This window comes from Chanodichthys erythropterus, chromosome 4, assembly GCF_024489055.1.
Source record: "Chanodichthys erythropterus isolate Z2021 chromosome 4, ASM2448905v1, whole genome shotgun sequence".
Lineage (NCBI taxonomy): Eukaryota > Metazoa > Chordata > Actinopteri > Cypriniformes > Xenocyprididae > Chanodichthys > Chanodichthys erythropterus.
The window spans coordinates 3,496,631-3,514,107 of record NC_090224.1 but is presented as its reverse complement, the minus strand read 5'-3'; the positions used below and the strand labels follow the sequence as shown (position 1 = coordinate 3,514,107).

The following is a 17,477-nucleotide window of genomic DNA, read 5'->3' as shown; positions in this document are numbered from 1 at the left end:
TTGCCAAATAAGGCAGAGAGAGACACAGACATGGTGGCCATGTTTGTGCCTCTGGACTCCTGTTTACAGGCATCCAGAACTCCCCATCCATCTATGCCTCATACTCTTCCTCCCTTTCTCCCTAAGACAAACAGCCAAGTCTCTGCCTCTCTATCTCCCCCCTCACTTACTTTATTTCTAGATTCACTCCCCTCACAGTTTGACAGGCATCATCATCTGCAGAACATTTGTGTGTTTCAGTGCCAATTGTTTTGAGGTTTCTAGGGAATCATGACATTTCTGAACAAAAGGAAAATATTATATATTTTTATAGTACATATACTGTACATATATATTACTAGGTTTAGAAATACTTCTATTTATAAATACTTTACAATGTCTCATTTGTTAGCATTAGTTAATGTATTAACTAACATAAACTAACAATGAGCAATACATTTGTATTTATTCATCTTTGTTAATGTTAGTTAATAAAAAAAACAGTCGTCCATTTTTAGTTCGTTAGTTCACAGTGCATTGAAATTAACATTAAGATTAATAAATCCTGCAGAAGTATTGTTCATTCTTAGTTCATGATAACTAAATTAGTTAACTAATGAAACCTTATTGTAGTGTTACCAATACTTTTACAGTATATGTAACACATATGCTTGCCCTCTGTGTATTTATTTTTTAAATATATGCAAATTGAATTTGAATATTATATATTATAGTGTATATGATGTTGAAGTTGCCTGTTGCCATTTGCAAAATTCCAGTTCTGAGCTTGATCAGTTTTTTTTTTTTTTTTTTTTTTTAGTAATTTAAGTAATATCACTGTTAAGTGACAGTTTAAGAAGCAGGATTTAAGACCAATTTTACAGACATCAAAATAAAATAGAAATGCACATTTTGTTACTGATAAGTGATATCTGTGCTTCTCCACTGTTGAAAGGCATTAGTGTGGGTTAAATGGATTTCTGCTTTGTTCACGTCTTCGTCAAGCATCAGCGTGAGTCTTATATGGATTTGTGCTCTGTTCATGTCTTTGGCAAGCTCGTAACTGCAAGTTTTATGAAAGCTGACTTCTCTCACTTGACTGTTATTTATGTCCTATAGAAAGAACCTATCCAAAATCTTGGGAAAGTTTTTTTTTTTTTTTTTGCCATTATGAGTAACTAAGTGTTTTGTTTTTTTTTTCTTTGTGTGATATACTCAGCTGTAGAGGTTATTTAGTTAAATTTTCATTCTCTTTATTTCTACTTCTCTGTGCTAATTTTATCTGTATTCACCCTCTTCTGACCCAACTCCCTCCATTTTTTTTTCCATTTCCTGATCCTTAAGTTTGCTTTTTTCATTCTTTTTTTCTGTTGTTTAAAGAATGGTTCTTCTCACGTCTCAGTCTCTCTGCCAAGTCCAAACATCCTTGGAGGAGTTTCCGTTCATCCGAACCTTGCCAGCCAACAACTGTATAATTCATGAATCACTTCCTCTCCTACCATCACTCCAAAAAACTCACTTTTCTTCTTTTCTCCCTTATTTTCTGTCCTCTCTGTCATATGCATGCTCATTTTACACACATAAACATCACATGCTGGGAGTATATAGTAAACATAAAGGGTCCTTGTACAAAGCCCTGAGGGACACCCCTGAAATAAGCCACAAGGCTCTCTGGGAGATTATTTTAAAAGCACAGCACCTTTCCCTCTACTTTAAATGTATCATGCCTTAGCTCTCTAGTCATCAAAAAGAATTCACAGTCCATTTTTAGGAAGAGACAATCATTTTATATTGAAGGCAGATTGCTTTCAGCCTTGGGTTTGATTAGATGTTTTGAGACTTGGCATCCACATCTAGTATAGTTTCATTACTTGTCAGCGATCCCTTAGTACATATTGTGGAATATCAATAATAATTGTTTTAATAATCATTGATGAGCTTAGATAAACATTGAGGAGCAACTTACTCCATGGGCAGCGTTTTTGTGCAGCCATTAGTGTGAGGCCATTAGGGTCAAATTCTGCAGTGATTAGCTGTCTTAATGAGCCAGGCGCTAATTAAAGCTTACCTCAGGGGTGAGATGAGACTGTAACTGCCAGATCTTCTAACATCAATTATCATAATAATTCCTCCTCTCATCTCCTTTTGTCTGTTCTGATGTGTATAGACATAGAGCAACAATGAAAAACTCTAGCTGGCTGAATTGAAAAACATTCTTAAGCGAGAGAATAGACAAAGTGGGATACAGAAAGGGAGGGAGACAAAGAGAAAGAGAAAACCAGAACAGCAGCATCTTTTCCAGAGATATTAATAGAACCTGTGTGTTCTTAACCAACACCTGACCACAAGGAGTCCTGCTGGATGCGATTTCTCTCTCTCTCACACACACATACATACACATTCAACTTCTACTCCAGCAGAATGCCCCGGAAGCAGGGCGGGCAGCCAGGGTTTATGGCAATGGCTTGTTTGCCTGAGCTGTATCTGCTCACGTACTCGCACACAGTAACACACTGCTGGCACGTTACCGGGCGCATGCTGCATTTTGAGTTAATGCCAGTAACATCAAACAGTGAGGAAATTGAGCTCTGAAACAGAGGAAAGTCTTTTGATCATTGAGAAAGGTTCTGTCTAACCCTTTATTCTCTTATTTTTTGCCTATTTTGTTGGTTTGCTCTATTTATTCCTTTCTCTTTGTTGTTAGTTAAAAGCAATAGGGTCTTGTCTGCTCAGGGTGCTGTAAGAGTAAATTACTTTTTAATTAAATGTATTTTTTAACACTTCTTCGTTTTTGTTGATAAGGATCCTTTGGCAAAGTCAATCATATTGCATGTTACAGCATCTCTTTTTCCTGAAAGAGAAAGATTAAAGGTCAAATTAGTGTGTATGTGCATCCATATGATTTTAAAGGGTTAGTTCACCCAAAACTGAAAAAAATATTGCAATTTATTACTCACCCTCATGTCGTTCTCCACCTGTAAGACCTTCATTAATCTTCGGTACACAAATATTTTAGATCAAATCCGATGGCTCAGTGAGGCCTCCATTTCCAGCAAGATACTTTCAGATGCCCAGAAAGCTACTAAAAACATATTTAAAACAGTTCATGTGACTACTGTGGTTCTGTCTTAATATTATAAAGTGACGAGAATATTTTTTGTGTGGCAAAAAACAAAATAAACAAAATAACGACTTTCCAACAATATCTAGTGATGGGCGATTTCAAAACACTGCTTCATGAAGCTTTGAAGCTTTAAAAATCTTTTGTTTCGAATCAGTGGTTCGGATCGCGTGTCAAACTGCCAAAATCATGTGAACTATTGAAATTTCGAAACACTTATGACGGAGCAAAGCCTCGTTTACTGAAATCACGTGACTTTGGTGCTCCGAATCACTGATTCGAAACAAAAGATTCATAAAGCTTTGAAGCAGTGTTCGGTCATCAATAGATATTGTTAAAAAGTCGTTATTTAGTTTTTTGGCACACAGAAAGTATTCTTGTCGCTTTATAATATTAAGGTTGAACCACTGTACTCACATGAACTGTCTTAAATATGTTTTTAATAGCTTTCTGGGCATCTGAAATTATCTTGCTGGCAATAGAGGCCTCACTGAGCCATTGGATTTCATCAAAAATATCCTAATTTGTGTTCCGAAGATGAACGAAGGTCTTACGCGTGTAGAACGATATGAGGGTGAGTAATAAATGACATAATTTTTTATTTTTAGGTGAACTAAGCCTTTAAGAAAAATTGTAAACTATTTTAAATATTTAAAATAAAACAAATTAGAAAAATGCAAAATAGTGGATTTTTGAGCCACACATTTGACACTAACGTTATCTTTCTCATCGCAGTAGTGGACGTTTGGCAGGAGGCTATGATCGACGCTCAGCTCCACCTTATCCCTTTACTGCAGGTATGAATATTGAAAGATATCTATGAAAGATATGCACTACACCTGCAATGAGTATATTTTGTTGAATGATTGTTCTAAAGAACTTCATCGTCTTTGGTTCTATGCCAGTTCTAACCTAATAATCATCATTTTTATATAGTAATGTGATTCAAAGGTTAGTTCCTGACAATAAATTTGGGATTTATGGGAAATGCTATTGGAACATTGTGAGTTTTCATTGGCTCCTGAATTATGTGTGTGTGTGGGAAAGGAAACCTATTCATGTTTTTTGTGTATGTGTTTTAAGTCTGTGTTTGAGGAACATTTCCTTGTGGATTTTCCAAACGTCTTTTAGCGAATAGTGGGAAAATATTTAATTTGGAAACTGCATTTGGACCGTCTTAATTGGAGCATCATACACCCTGGACAATCAAAAGAGCAAAAAGAAAAGTTTCTGCTCACACAAACAAAAGTCAGACTGCCACACACCAGCAGCCACAAACGTCATAGAGCTTTTTTTCTACATGTGAGGGCGTGTGGAGAGGGGGAGGGGGGTTGTTGGCGACAACAGAGAGTAGAACTGCATACAAAGCGTTAACATACTCAACACCCTCTCATCATCGCCTCACACACACGTCCTGTACAACTGTGGAGGGATACGTTTCCAGCCACTGAGCATAGAAATGCACTGCAAGCATTTCCACTGCAGTCCAGCACACATCATTATTGCAGGCAGAGGTTAACAAGGACATACACGCACAGAAAAATGAGCATGTCAGAAAATCTGCTGTGGCCTTGTTAACCTCTGCATGTTGTAATGATTTAAGCATGCTCAAGAGACCAAAGCAGTTATTGTCACTGTGAACTTTCAGTGATTGTTGTATGTGTGTTTGTGTGTGAAAGAGAGACAGAGAGAACACATATAGCAAGCTGTTGTCCTGCCATCTGTCTCAAATGTGTTGTTTAAATATGCAGCAAAAATGTGCTGCATAAAACTGTTATACCTTTCCTTTAGGACAGATTTGAACAAGCTTTATTTTTTAGATTTTGTGATATTGTAATATGTCAACACTTATGGTCATTCCAGATTGATCTAATTTTTTGTGATAAAACTTTGATATTTAATGTCACTACTATTAATTATATTATATTATATTATATTATATTATATTATATTATATTATATTATATTATATTATATTATATTATATTATATTATATTATATTATATTATATTATATTATATTATATTATATTATAATTTAATATAATAGCTATCAAATATTAACATTATCAATTAATAAAGTTTTCTATTTTATTTATTATTACTATTATATTTAGTTGAATCAACAGATATTGATTCGTATCTGCTTCTTAAAGGCGCCATCAAACTTTTTTTACAAGATGTAATATAAATCTAAGGTGTCCCCTGAATATGTCTGTGAAGTTTCAGCCCAAAATACCCTATAGATTTTTTTTTTTTTTTTTTTTATCAATTTTTTTAACTGCCTATTTTGGGGCATCATTAAATATGACGGACGCCCACGGAGCTCACACTTGCCTTAAACAGTGCATAAACAAAGTTTACACAGCTAATATAACCCTCAAATGGATCTTTACAAAGTGTTCGTCATGCATGCGGCATGTATGCGTCCGATTATGTGAGCATTGTATTTATTTGGATGTTTACATTTGATTCTGAATGAATTTGAGGCTGTGATCCGTGGCTAACGGCTAATGCTACACCGTTGGAGAGATTTATAAAGAATGAAGTTGTGTTTATGAATTATACAGACTGTAAGTGTTTAAAAATGAAAATAGCGACGGCTCTCTTGTCTCCGTGAATAGACAATGGTAACTTTAACCACTTTTAACAGTACATTAGCAACATGCTAACGAAACATTTAGAAAGACAATTTACAAATATCACTAAAAATTCCCAAAATCTTTCATAATTTTGGGAACATGGGCTGGCACATGCAAATATTGGGGCGTACACCCCAACTGTTACGTAACAGTCGGTGTTATGTTGAGATTCGCCTGTTCTTCGGAGGTCTTTTAAACAAATGAGATTTATATAAGAAGGAGGAAACAATGGAGTTTGAGACTGTATGTCATTTCCATGTACTGAACTCTTGTTATTTAACTATGCCGAGGTAAATTTTTGATTCTAGGGCACCTTTAAATATCTTCATGTTTCCTTTTTTCCAGGTGTGTACTCACCCGTAGTGGGCGTTGCTTCCTGGCCTGGTGTGATAGACAATGACAAGGCATGGGAAAACTACACCCGTCATAACAAAGAAAGGGTGAGAGAGAAAACCAGAGAAAGAGGGCACAAGACAGAGCGAGAGCGGGAGAGAGAGCGGTACCGAGAACACAGTCCCTCCTCCCAAGACCACAGAAGGTAACAAAGTCTGAATATTGCATGATTAATTGGATATTTAATTGGAGCTGTTTAGATTTCTTGACGAGTGCAGTTTTCTTTCATGTGTCAATGCATTTCTTATTGAAACAGAAGAATTAATTTTTGCTCGTTAGAGCAGGTAAGGTGATTTGGGGGAGGGTCATTCTCATTCTAGAGAGCATTTGATTGGATAAAAATCTGTGTAGTGCAGGATGAGTCATCATTATTTTTGGTTTGTTCTTCCAGAAGAGAAAGACTGTACATATTAGTTTTATTTTGTCAATGTTTAGCATACACTACCATTCAAAAGTTTGGGGTTAGTAAGATTTTTTACTATTTTAAAAGAAGTATCTTCTGCTCACCAAGCCTGCATTTATTTGATTAAAAATACAAACAAAAACAGTAATATTGTGAAATATTATTCCAATTTAAAACAGCTGTTTTCTATGTCAATATACAGTAAAGTGTAATTTATTCCTGTGATCAAAGCTGAATTTTCAGCATCATTACTCCAGTCTTCAGTGTCACATGATCCTTCAGAAATCAATCTAATATGAAGATTTGATGCTCAAGACACATTCATTATTAATAAATGTTGAAAACAGTTTTCAACAATTTTTTTTTTTCAAAATTCTTCGATGAATAGAAAGTTAAAAAGAACAGCATTTATTTAAAATAGAATATTTTCCAACATTATAATTGTCTTTACTGTAACTTTTGATCAGTTTAACTCATCCTTGATGAATAAAAGTATTGATTAATTTTATTTCTATCCCACAAAATTAAAATTAAAATTCTTACTGACCCGAAACTTTTGAACGGTAGTGTTTAATGTTACAAAAGATTTAGTTTTCAGATAAATGCTGTTCTTTTGAACTTTCTTTTCATCATAGCATCTTGAAATAAAAATGTAAATAACTGTTTTCAACATTGATAATAATAATAAATGTTTCTTGAGCATCACATCATCATATTAGAATGATTTCTGAAGGATCATGTGACACTGAAGACTGAAGTAATGATGCTGAAAATTCAGCTTTGACCACAGGAATAAATTACACTTTACTGTATATTGACATAGAAAACAGCTGTTTTAAATTGGAATAATATTTCACAATATTACTGTTTTTGTTTGTATTTTTAATCAAATAAATGCAGGCTTGGTGAGCAGAAGATACTTCTTTTAAAACATTACAAAATCTTACTGACCCCAAACTTTTGAACGGTAGTGTATATATAACCTTTTTCATAGAAATTTGCTGTTTTGTTAGTTTGTTTGTTTGCTTTAATTGAGGGAATGAAAGTTCCAGCCATGGATCAGTTGGTACAGATCTAGTCCACATTCACGGACAGCATGACATAAGCATATGTGTGGGAAAAGAAGTGAAACAGTGATGAAGTGAAGAAAAATAAAGAGTGAATAAAAAGTGGTGGTGGGAAAGATGACAGGAAGATGAGACTTAACAGAACTGTTTGTCTCTCTGTATGCGTTTTAAAGATACAAACTTAAAAAAGATCTGAATGAGTCAGTCATCTGAATCAATCAGACATCTCTACTTCTTTCATGGACTTTTACAAAGCTATATTGTATAGCTCCAAAAGAAGTGAAATGGAGTCATATGGACCATTTTTATGATAGTTTTATGGTGCTTCACATCCTTTTTGAAGCTTGGCAGCTTCATTCCCCATTCTTTGTAATTTCTTGTAACAAAGCAACCAACACATTCCTCAGAATTATTGCTTTTGTGCTCCACAGATGATAGAAAGTCATAGTTCAAAATCACCCCCTATACCCTAATTAACTATTCCCTACATTACTCCACTAATATAGTCCACTTGAAGTAGCGAATGAAAAGGAATGAGTGAATTTGGACTCTGAGAGTTCTGGAAGGGCTGCCACTTTTGCATAGTTTGTGCTTTCCATATAATAATCATTTAAAACTTGGTAAACTGGCAGCTTCAGTAATGAAAAGATTTATCTTGAACTCTGTCATGGAAACTAGCATTAACACTAGAAGTCCCAGAGAGCAGCCATTTGGCTTTTCTACCTATAAAACCCGCAGGACAGCCGATGGGCTGGAAGGCTTTAGGCTAATATCCTTAATCAGCTGTGAACAGTTGCTTTTGTTATGTAAACAATGTGGGGCCATGCTGAGCCACTTCAAGGAAACTTGTGTTTCACTTTGCCATCTTAGGGAGAAATCAACACACATGTTTTTTTTCCTTTGTTGCTGAGATCTATTGATAAAAATAGTACAAAATAAAATAAAGAAACCAACCATTTGTACACATATTTACAAATAATATTAAAAAGTGAGTGAGTACATTCCAGCAATCACTCACAATCCTGGCACTGCCTGGTAATATATTATAAATACATTTTGTATATATTCATTATATATTAATCTTATATTTGAAATACATCATAAGTCCATTTTTAAAAGTGTTTGAAAGATGGGTTCAAGTGTACTATAAGTGGTAACTAAATACATTTTTCTATACAGAGATAGTATGTTAAAAGCACATTTTAGTTCAAATTCATGGTGTCTCAAAATAGCACAGTTGAGTACACTTAGATGTTCTTAAGATTATCTTAAGAAGTACTAAAGAAGAGCTTTTAGTATATTAAGTACAAAATAAGTGCACGGAAATAGAGCACTGTACATTATGGAAGTGTAAAAGTGTACTAAAATAAAGTGTATTTTACTGCACTTTTTTTCACCTGGGTAGACACTCCAACACTTTCCGTTTGCATTAAGATTATTTTTATTACCACACTGGCAGATATTGATCATTTTACTTAAGTAAAATGCACTTAATTTAGATCCCCCCCAGGAAACAAGACTAAATATTATATATAATTTTCTCATATAGAAAATCCATCTTGATTTAAGATTTTTTTTTTAAATTTACTTGAAATAGGATAAAAAAATACTTAGTATGAAAAGCATTTTTGCAGTGTGAATGAGTGAGTTAACTTTTTAAACATCACTTGCACTCCCTCATTTCAGGGTTAACATACTCAGAGTTTTCACTTAACCTCCTTTCTGAAACCGGCCCATGGTCAATCAAGTTCTCTGCTTTTAGCAGCCCTCCCTCCCCCACACATACAAACAAGCCACCAGCAACCATTTACACACACACCCCCAACCCCCCTGCAGATTGCTCAGGTAATGACCATATTTACACATGAATTGATGCTAATGATAGCCAAAAGACTAGCCAGTTAGCATCCACTTGGCTAAAGGAGGGTTACAAATCTCTGGGACTTCTAGTGTTAATTAAACAATTTAATAATCAATTGAAAATGAATTTATACCTGTATGATATTACGCTGTAGCCAATAGTGGTTTGGAAAATAGATGGATGGATGATTCAGCTACAGATGCCATCTTCATGTCAGAAACAGGAATTAATTTGGTGCGCGACTCTCACAGTGCATTATTGGTATTTTCTAGGCATTAAATGTACATCGGTTGTACACTCCTTAATGGGTGGTGCATTAGTGCACTTGATAATGTCCACAATGGTTTCGGACACCACTACAAATGGCTATCCCCTCAAATAGTGCCCTTTTTTAAGGATATGATGGGTGATTTCGGACACAGCCATAGAGTTTGAAAAGAATTTATTTTTCGGTGATCCATATTTTGTTCTCTTTGACCTCACAAACATTTCTGCACTGAGTCTGTGCTGTGGTGGCAGTATATTCAGTGTGAGGTCACATGAGGAGAGAGCTAAGATTAAAACAGGGCAGTAGAACAGCTGGAAAGCACACTGGTCTGTCACACTTATGAAGGCAACAGCCTCTCTCTCTTTTAGATAATCTTTCTCTCCATTCCAGCTTTTTTCAGGTGCACACATAGAAAAACTGCACTCTTCTTAACCTTATGTTGGTGATTTAAGCTTTTTTTTCCTGCTCATATTTGCTTTTTAAAGTGTTTCTGTGTGTAATCGAGGCATACAGAAAGAACATGAGTGACCATGGGCCCTATCATACACCCGGCACAATGTGACACCAGGCGCGAATCAAGTGTTTTTTGCTAGTTTCAGCCCAACGCAGTTATCATTTTCACGTCCAGTGCCCACGTTGTTTAAATAGCAAATGAAATCATGCCCATCTCTTCGCCCATGGGCGTGCTGGTCTGAAAACGTGGTGTGTTCAGGTGCATTGTTGGCGTGTTGCTATTTTGTGGCAACTGAAAACGACTGCGCAGTATTTATTTAGTTTTGTTATTTAAAGTGCACATTAGTAATATGCGCCTATACGATGCATGTATCAGAATTACCTATTTGCAGTAATGATGAATGAAACTGGCTAATTATTTAAAAACACACATGTAATTAAACTGACTTGTCAGGTTGAGGGTGTCTGTATTCCGCCATGTAAATAGCAATCCACCATGGTGCAAGCGCACCTGGCTTTTAAAGGGAATGGGAGATGACACTCTGATTGGTTTATTGCACGTTACGGCCAAAATACACTCATGACACATTAAGAGACTAGGTACAACCCATTTGGACCATTTTCCATCGTTAAACTAATAAAAATGGATTCGGACCATGTGCTTAGATCGTTAAAATAGGGCCTCAAATGTCTGAATGGGTATATCCTCTCTAGTGCCTTAAGGGTTGCTTTTTAATCAAAAAGTATGACAACGTGCTAAATAAAATGACTGCCAAATCTCAACATGAGTCCTCTGACTCACTGCTGGGCCTATGCGAGGACACACACACACTTTTGGCCTTGTACCACGTAAACTAGGACTGAAACTGTCACACGCAGTCGACCACGCCAAGGCTTTGAGGGTATGTTAGCGGCTTAGCGCCTGTGCCATTTCTCTGAGAGAGCAGAGAACCTACTGACTAACATATTCATTCAGCTCTCAGATCCTCTCTCTGATATCTATGGCCTTCTCCATCACTGTTTTACACAACATCCACTCAGAAACTGCACAATCAATCTCTGTCTGCCACATGCTGAGAGAATGACAACACTCTGTTCACCATACACAACCTCTCTCGTTTTAGCACAAGCTGAGAGAAATTAACATCCATCACATGCTAAGATCCTGTTTACGACTGGAATTTAATATCTATTTTGAGGGATTCGATCATGAGCTGTAAATACCGATGTTAATGCGGTCCAAAACATTTTTTGCTCCAATCACTAGTTGCATTCAGTGATACTCAGAAATGCATTTGACACATTTCATTCCAGTGTAAACACTCTTTCATGTTGTGTTCTGGACAGCAGTGACTTTAAACTTTTGACAATGAGTCAGGATTCTTTGATGAATAGAAAGTTCAAAATAACAGCATTTATTTGAAATAGAAATCTTTTGTAACGTTATAACTGCCTTTACTGTCAATTTTGATCAATTTAACGTGTCCTTGCCTAATTTCTTAAAAAAATGATTTTTTTTAAAGGTGCCCTAGAACCAAAAATTTAATTTACCTTGGCATAATTGAATAACAAGAGTTCAGTACATGGAAATGACATACAGTGAGTCTCAAACACCATTGTTTCCTCCTTCTTGTGTAAATCTCGGGATCATTAATATGTAAGACCCCAATATTTGCACATGCCAGCCCATGTTCAAGGCATTACACAAGGGCAGGCAGTATTAACGTCTGGAGCTGTGCACTGCTGAATGATCAGACTAGGTAAGCAAGCAAGAACAATACCGAAAAATGGCAGATGGAGCAATAATAACTGACATGATCCATGATAACATGATATTTTTAGTGATATTTGTAAATTGTCTTTCTAAATGTTTCATTAGCATGTTGCTAATGTAATGTTAAATGTGGTTAAAGTTACCATCGTTTCTTACTGCATTCACGGAGACGAGAGCCATTGCTATTTTCATTTTTAAACACTTGCAGTCTGTATAATTCATAAACACAACTTCATTCTTTATAAATCTCTCCAACAGTGTGTAATGTTAGCTTTAGCCACGGAGCACAGCCTCAAACTCATTCAGAATCAAATGTAAACATCCAAATAAATACAATACTCACATGATCCGAAGCATACATGCAGTATGCATGACGAACATCTTGTAAAGATCCATTTGAGGGTTATATCAGCTGTGTGAACTTTGTAAATGCACTGTATTATAGTCGAGAGCTCCGGGGGGCAGGGAGCGTGAGATTTAAAGGGGCCGCAGCCTGAATCAGTGAATAGTTAATGATGCCTCAAAATAGGCAGTTAAAAAAATTAATTAAAAAAAAAAATTCAGGGGACTCCTTAGACTTATATTACATCTTATAAAAACTGGTTCTAGGGCACCTTTAAACATAATTCATTTGTGTTGCCTGATCACTCATGATCAGATCATCCAAGATGAATGTTACCAGGTGTAAACAGGGCTGAACACAAAAGCAAAATTAGCATACAGACAATCTGCTACACAAAGTTTTTCCTTCTTTTCTCACTTTGCCCTTTCTCTCGCTCACTCTCTCTCTCTTAATCTGGCTGGTAATGCTCTTAGCAACTGGTTGGACATTTGGTGAACACTTGTCCCCTAGATATGATCTCATTCCTGTGGCTTAGAGAGAGGACTGGCCTGTCCTCAGTCCAGCTGGCACAACACCTACACACACTCAAACGCACACACACAGAGAGACACCCACATCATGTCTTACTCATTGTGCCTTTATACATTTATAAGTCCCAGAGGGCCACGTATATTGTTCTAATCCGTTTTAATAGCATGAAGAAGAATTTGCAACAGCATGCGACTTACCGATGACAGATCATGTTGGGATTTCAGCAATGGTTGCTAACAATAACATAGGGATCATTTGATTAGCAATGAGAAATGCACAAAGAGGAAACATATGAGTTACTTAAAGGGATAGTTCACTCAAAATGTTTTGAAGAAGCAGAATTTTCTTTTTTGTGTGAACTGCGCCTTTAAAGGGTTAGTTCACCCAAAAATAAAGATTCTGTCATTAATTACTTACCCTCATGTCATTCCAAACCCTGTCATTCTCTTCCCTGTCATTCTCCTATGCTGTTTACATTGTATAGACAGTGCAGGCTTCCAAGTTTTACGTCAGAATGCTGACTCGGTATTGGTCGTTCCGAATCCGGAAGCCTGCAATTTTTTAAGAAATTCAAACAATAAAAAACATTTTGTGTCTCTTTAATGTGTCGTGACAGATTGCTGTAGTGCCTCAGCTCAAGCAGCTTGTGAACTGATCATCTCTTCCTACTAGTTAGCATAAAATAAACATGAATGAACATGAGAAGGAATATTGTTTCAAATGCGGAAAGACATCAATACACACCATTTTTCAAGTCCACCAAGATTAATCTTCTAACTCTGACTTCTTTGTCGGACAAAATGGCAGATTTAGCGTTATGATTGGTTAGATCGCTTGTCAATCAAATTCCGGCAAAGGGTCAATTTGTGTTCCCAAGATGAATTAAGGTGTTACGGGTTGGAACAACATGAGGGTCAGTAATTAATGACAGAAATTTCAGTTTTGGGTGAACTAACCCTTTAAGTGAAACAAAAACATTTAGCTTTCTGGAGCAATCACACACACACACACACACACACACACACACACACACACACACACACGCCACAAGTGCCTCACACTGACCACTGCCACCACAAACTCTTTTGTCCCTTGTCATCTAATTAGTGTTTCCAAGTCTAATCTATAGCACAGCACCTGAGGGCCGGAGGTTTTAGCTGACTGCTAATTACAGATGGAGGATCAGGTTATTGAGTTTGTCTCTTTCCTCTGTCTCTCTTTTTCTGTGTAAATGTGCACAGAAAGAGAGATCGTGGTAAATGTCCACTTAGAGGCTTTCATTAGGATACATCATAATGGCTGCAAGTTAAAGGGTTAGTTCACCCAAAAATGAAAATAATGTCATTTATTACTCACCCTCATGCTGTTCCACACCCGTAAGACCTTCGTTAATCTTCGGAACACAAATTAAGATATTTTTGTTGAAATCCGATGGCTCTGTGAGGCCTCCATAGCCAGCAATGACATTTCCTCTCTCAAGATCCATTAATGTACTAAAATGTATTTAAATTGTATTTAAATTGTAATGTATTTGTAATTGTATTTAAATGTATTTAAATCAGTTCATGTGAGTACAGTGGTTCAGTATTAATATTACAAAGCAACGAGAATATTTTTGGTGCGCCAAAAAAAAAAAATAACGACTTATTTAGTGATGGCCGATTTCAAAACACTGCTTCAGGAAGCTTCGGAAGCGTTATGAATCAGTAGTTGCGTCCCAAATGACACACTATACACTATGCACGTATACACTATGTACTTGTGCACTATGCACTCATCCATGTAGTGCGTGAATTGTATGAGGTTATTTTGTCATTTAACAACGGAGTCCGATCCTCCCTTCCCCTCTGCAACGTAATTAAATCTGCGACAGTTGAGTGCACGAAGTGTCCAACATTCCACACTTCGTTTTTTCCGTGTGGAATGTGCATCATCCGGGTATTTAATGTGTACTTTTTCTTTTTGGAACTTTCAGTGTGAACGCACTACTCGCACTATTTATACTTAAAAAGTAGAATAGAATAGTGCATAAGTACGCGAATTGGGACGCACCTAGTGTATCGAATCATGATTCAGATACCGTGTCAAACCACCAAACTGCTGAAATCATGTGACTTTGGTGCTCCAAACTGCTGATTCGACACGCTGATTCATAATGCTCCGAAGCTTCCTGAAACAGTGTTTTGAAATCGGCCATCACTTTATAAGTCGTTATTTTGTTTTTTTGGCGCAAATATTATCGTCACTTTATAATATTAATATTGAACCACTGTACTCACATGAACCGATTTAAATATGTTTTTAGTACATTAATGGATCTTGAGAGAGGAAATGTCATTTCTCCCTATGCAGGCCTCATGGAGCCATCGGATTTAAAAAAAATATCTTAATTTGCGTTCCAAAGATTAACAAAGGTCTTACGGGTGTGGAACGGCATGAGGGTGAGTAATAAATGACAGAATTTTCATTTTTGGGTGAACTAAGCCTTTAAACCATTTTATTGCACAAAGAAAGTTGCTAAAATCAAGAGCGAGCAACTCCAGTAATCCAAGATGGTGGATGAAACAGAAGAAATATTGATTATAAATAGACAATTTCCTAGTTTTAATAAAAACTGTTCCGTCTAATGAAAATTATATTACTCAGTTTAATGCTTTTTAAAGTATCACACCATTAGCTTAGCAAAATGCTAAAGTCAAACTCTGTTGATAACAGTTTTCATGTTGAGCTTTCCAAATGCTCACTTATTAGGTTCCTTGACAGTTAATAGGCAGCTACCTAGGTAGGTAGTGAGTAAGTGAAGCATCTTGCTAGGTTTTTAGTAAAGATCTGATGTGCTGTGTTAATTTTCCTCAATACTAATGAGTGTGCTTGAATATGTGTGTGCAGTGAGGAGGAGCGTGTATCTCGACACAGGGATCACAGTCATTATGGGACCGAGAAGTACAGAGAAAGCTCGGGAAGAGAAGGAGCGAGGGACAGGCATCGAGAAAGAAGACACAGAGACAGAAATGAACAACACAGATCCTCACGCAGGTAACGCACAAATATACCAGTAAAAGACAAAATATACACCAAAGGTGACTAAAATATTGTTTACCCCTGATATTTCAGATGTGGGAGCAGAAAAAAAGTCCATGCAGTCCCTTTTTTTTATCTGTTATCTAACATTTGATATATATTTCATAACATTCTATTCTAATCCTATCTAGTTATGTGTATAATTCCTCTACAGACACCATAGTGACCTGTGACTGTCATCTGTATTCACTGCAGTCAAATATTGCTGAAGTGTTTTTTGTGGATAAACAAACTAGATCAGCTCTGAAAACACTGATTGTTAAGAAATCATTCCCACCAACATGAAGCAGTGGTTAGATCAAAATCTGCTGTGACAGTAGACAGTAAAGAGCTGTAAAATTTGACAAAGGAATTGGAAAATTATTCAAAATGTATTCTAACCAAGCATTTCTGTATAATGACAACTTTATAGCTATTTCTATATTTGATTTTGATCTTACAGCTATACTTCAGCTCATACATTTTTATTTTATATATGTTTTTTTATTATAAAAAAATGTAAGAGATGCTAGGATAAGCTTTAGCATCTCCGCTACTCTATACAGGACAAGCTGTTTGGATTTTTATTCTTATTCTTTATTATTTTCATTTCATTTTATTTATATGCTCTCATAAAGGTAAAAAACCGCTCCTGAAAATTGATTTCATGGTGCAAATATTGACACTTAATTTTAAAAATAAGGTTCATTTCTTACATTGGCAGCACACATATATATACTAACCGTACAGTGCATACAAAGCCTGAGAGGGTCGAATAATTACACTTATGTACAAATTTACACACAAAACACCACAACAAATACATGTACAGTATATTCACATGTCATACAGCCCCACATCAGTCACATCATGCAGAATAACACAAACACAAAAGGCCTACAAAGGTGATATTCATTAGAGGGGGCAAACCATCTTATATAACCATTATATATATATATAGATCATGTGACCTTTTTCTCTCTCCCTCTCATTAGTGGCAGCAGTAGGAGGCGTCATGATAGTGATGACGCAGATAGCCACAGGAGACACAGGCACAAACGCTCCAGACACAACCGAGAAAGCCTTGAGCCCAGCGAGGAGTGCAGTGCGGACCAGGAGAACCAGTCAGAGGCCACAGAATGACTCTCTGGCCAGCTGGTGAGCCCGTTTGTTGACCAATAGGAGGTCTTTAGTGAAAGATCATTAGTTTCGTCACCAGTCAAAGCCTGAGTGAGCAACTGTGAATAGATTTTGATTAATCATATGCCAAACACTTGATAAGCCAATTTATGTTACAGTTTTAGCAGTATAACATTTAATTTCTTGAAAATGTCATTTATAAAAAAGTAAAAAGTGGTCCAAAGGGTACACTAGTTTTAATTTACAGTTTTATTTATTCATTATTTAAAATGACTTATTGTTATAATACGAAATTGTATTTTTGTTGTGCCAAATGTTAATTTTGTTGAAGCAAAATCATTATAAACATGATTAAGAAAACGTAAATGTGTGTGAACCATGATTTTAGTATGGAGAACGGCAGCAGATGTACTGACCTCCATTCAAGGTCAGTTAGCACATT

At 36.1% G+C, this 17,477-nt stretch overlaps 1 protein-coding gene across 5 annotated transcripts in view; it reads left to right on the top strand.

Annotated features, from left to right (window-relative positions):
- Positions 1–17,477, top strand: part of fip1l1a (FIP1 like 1a (S. cerevisiae)) — a 46,640-nt gene extending 29,163 nt beyond the window's left edge. For 3 of the 5 annotated variants that reach the window (XM_067383682.1, XM_067383681.1, XM_067383685.1), the window contains 4 exons: positions 3,836–3,897; positions 6,088–6,280; positions 15,725–15,871; positions 16,891–17,404. In XM_067383682.1, coding sequence (XP_067239783.1) covers positions 3,836–3,897; positions 6,088–6,280; positions 15,725–15,871; positions 16,891–17,038 — 550 coding nt within the window. In that variant the 3' untranslated portion in view covers positions 17,039–17,404. The other 2 variants (XM_067383683.1, XM_067383684.1) reach the window with 2 other exon arrangements.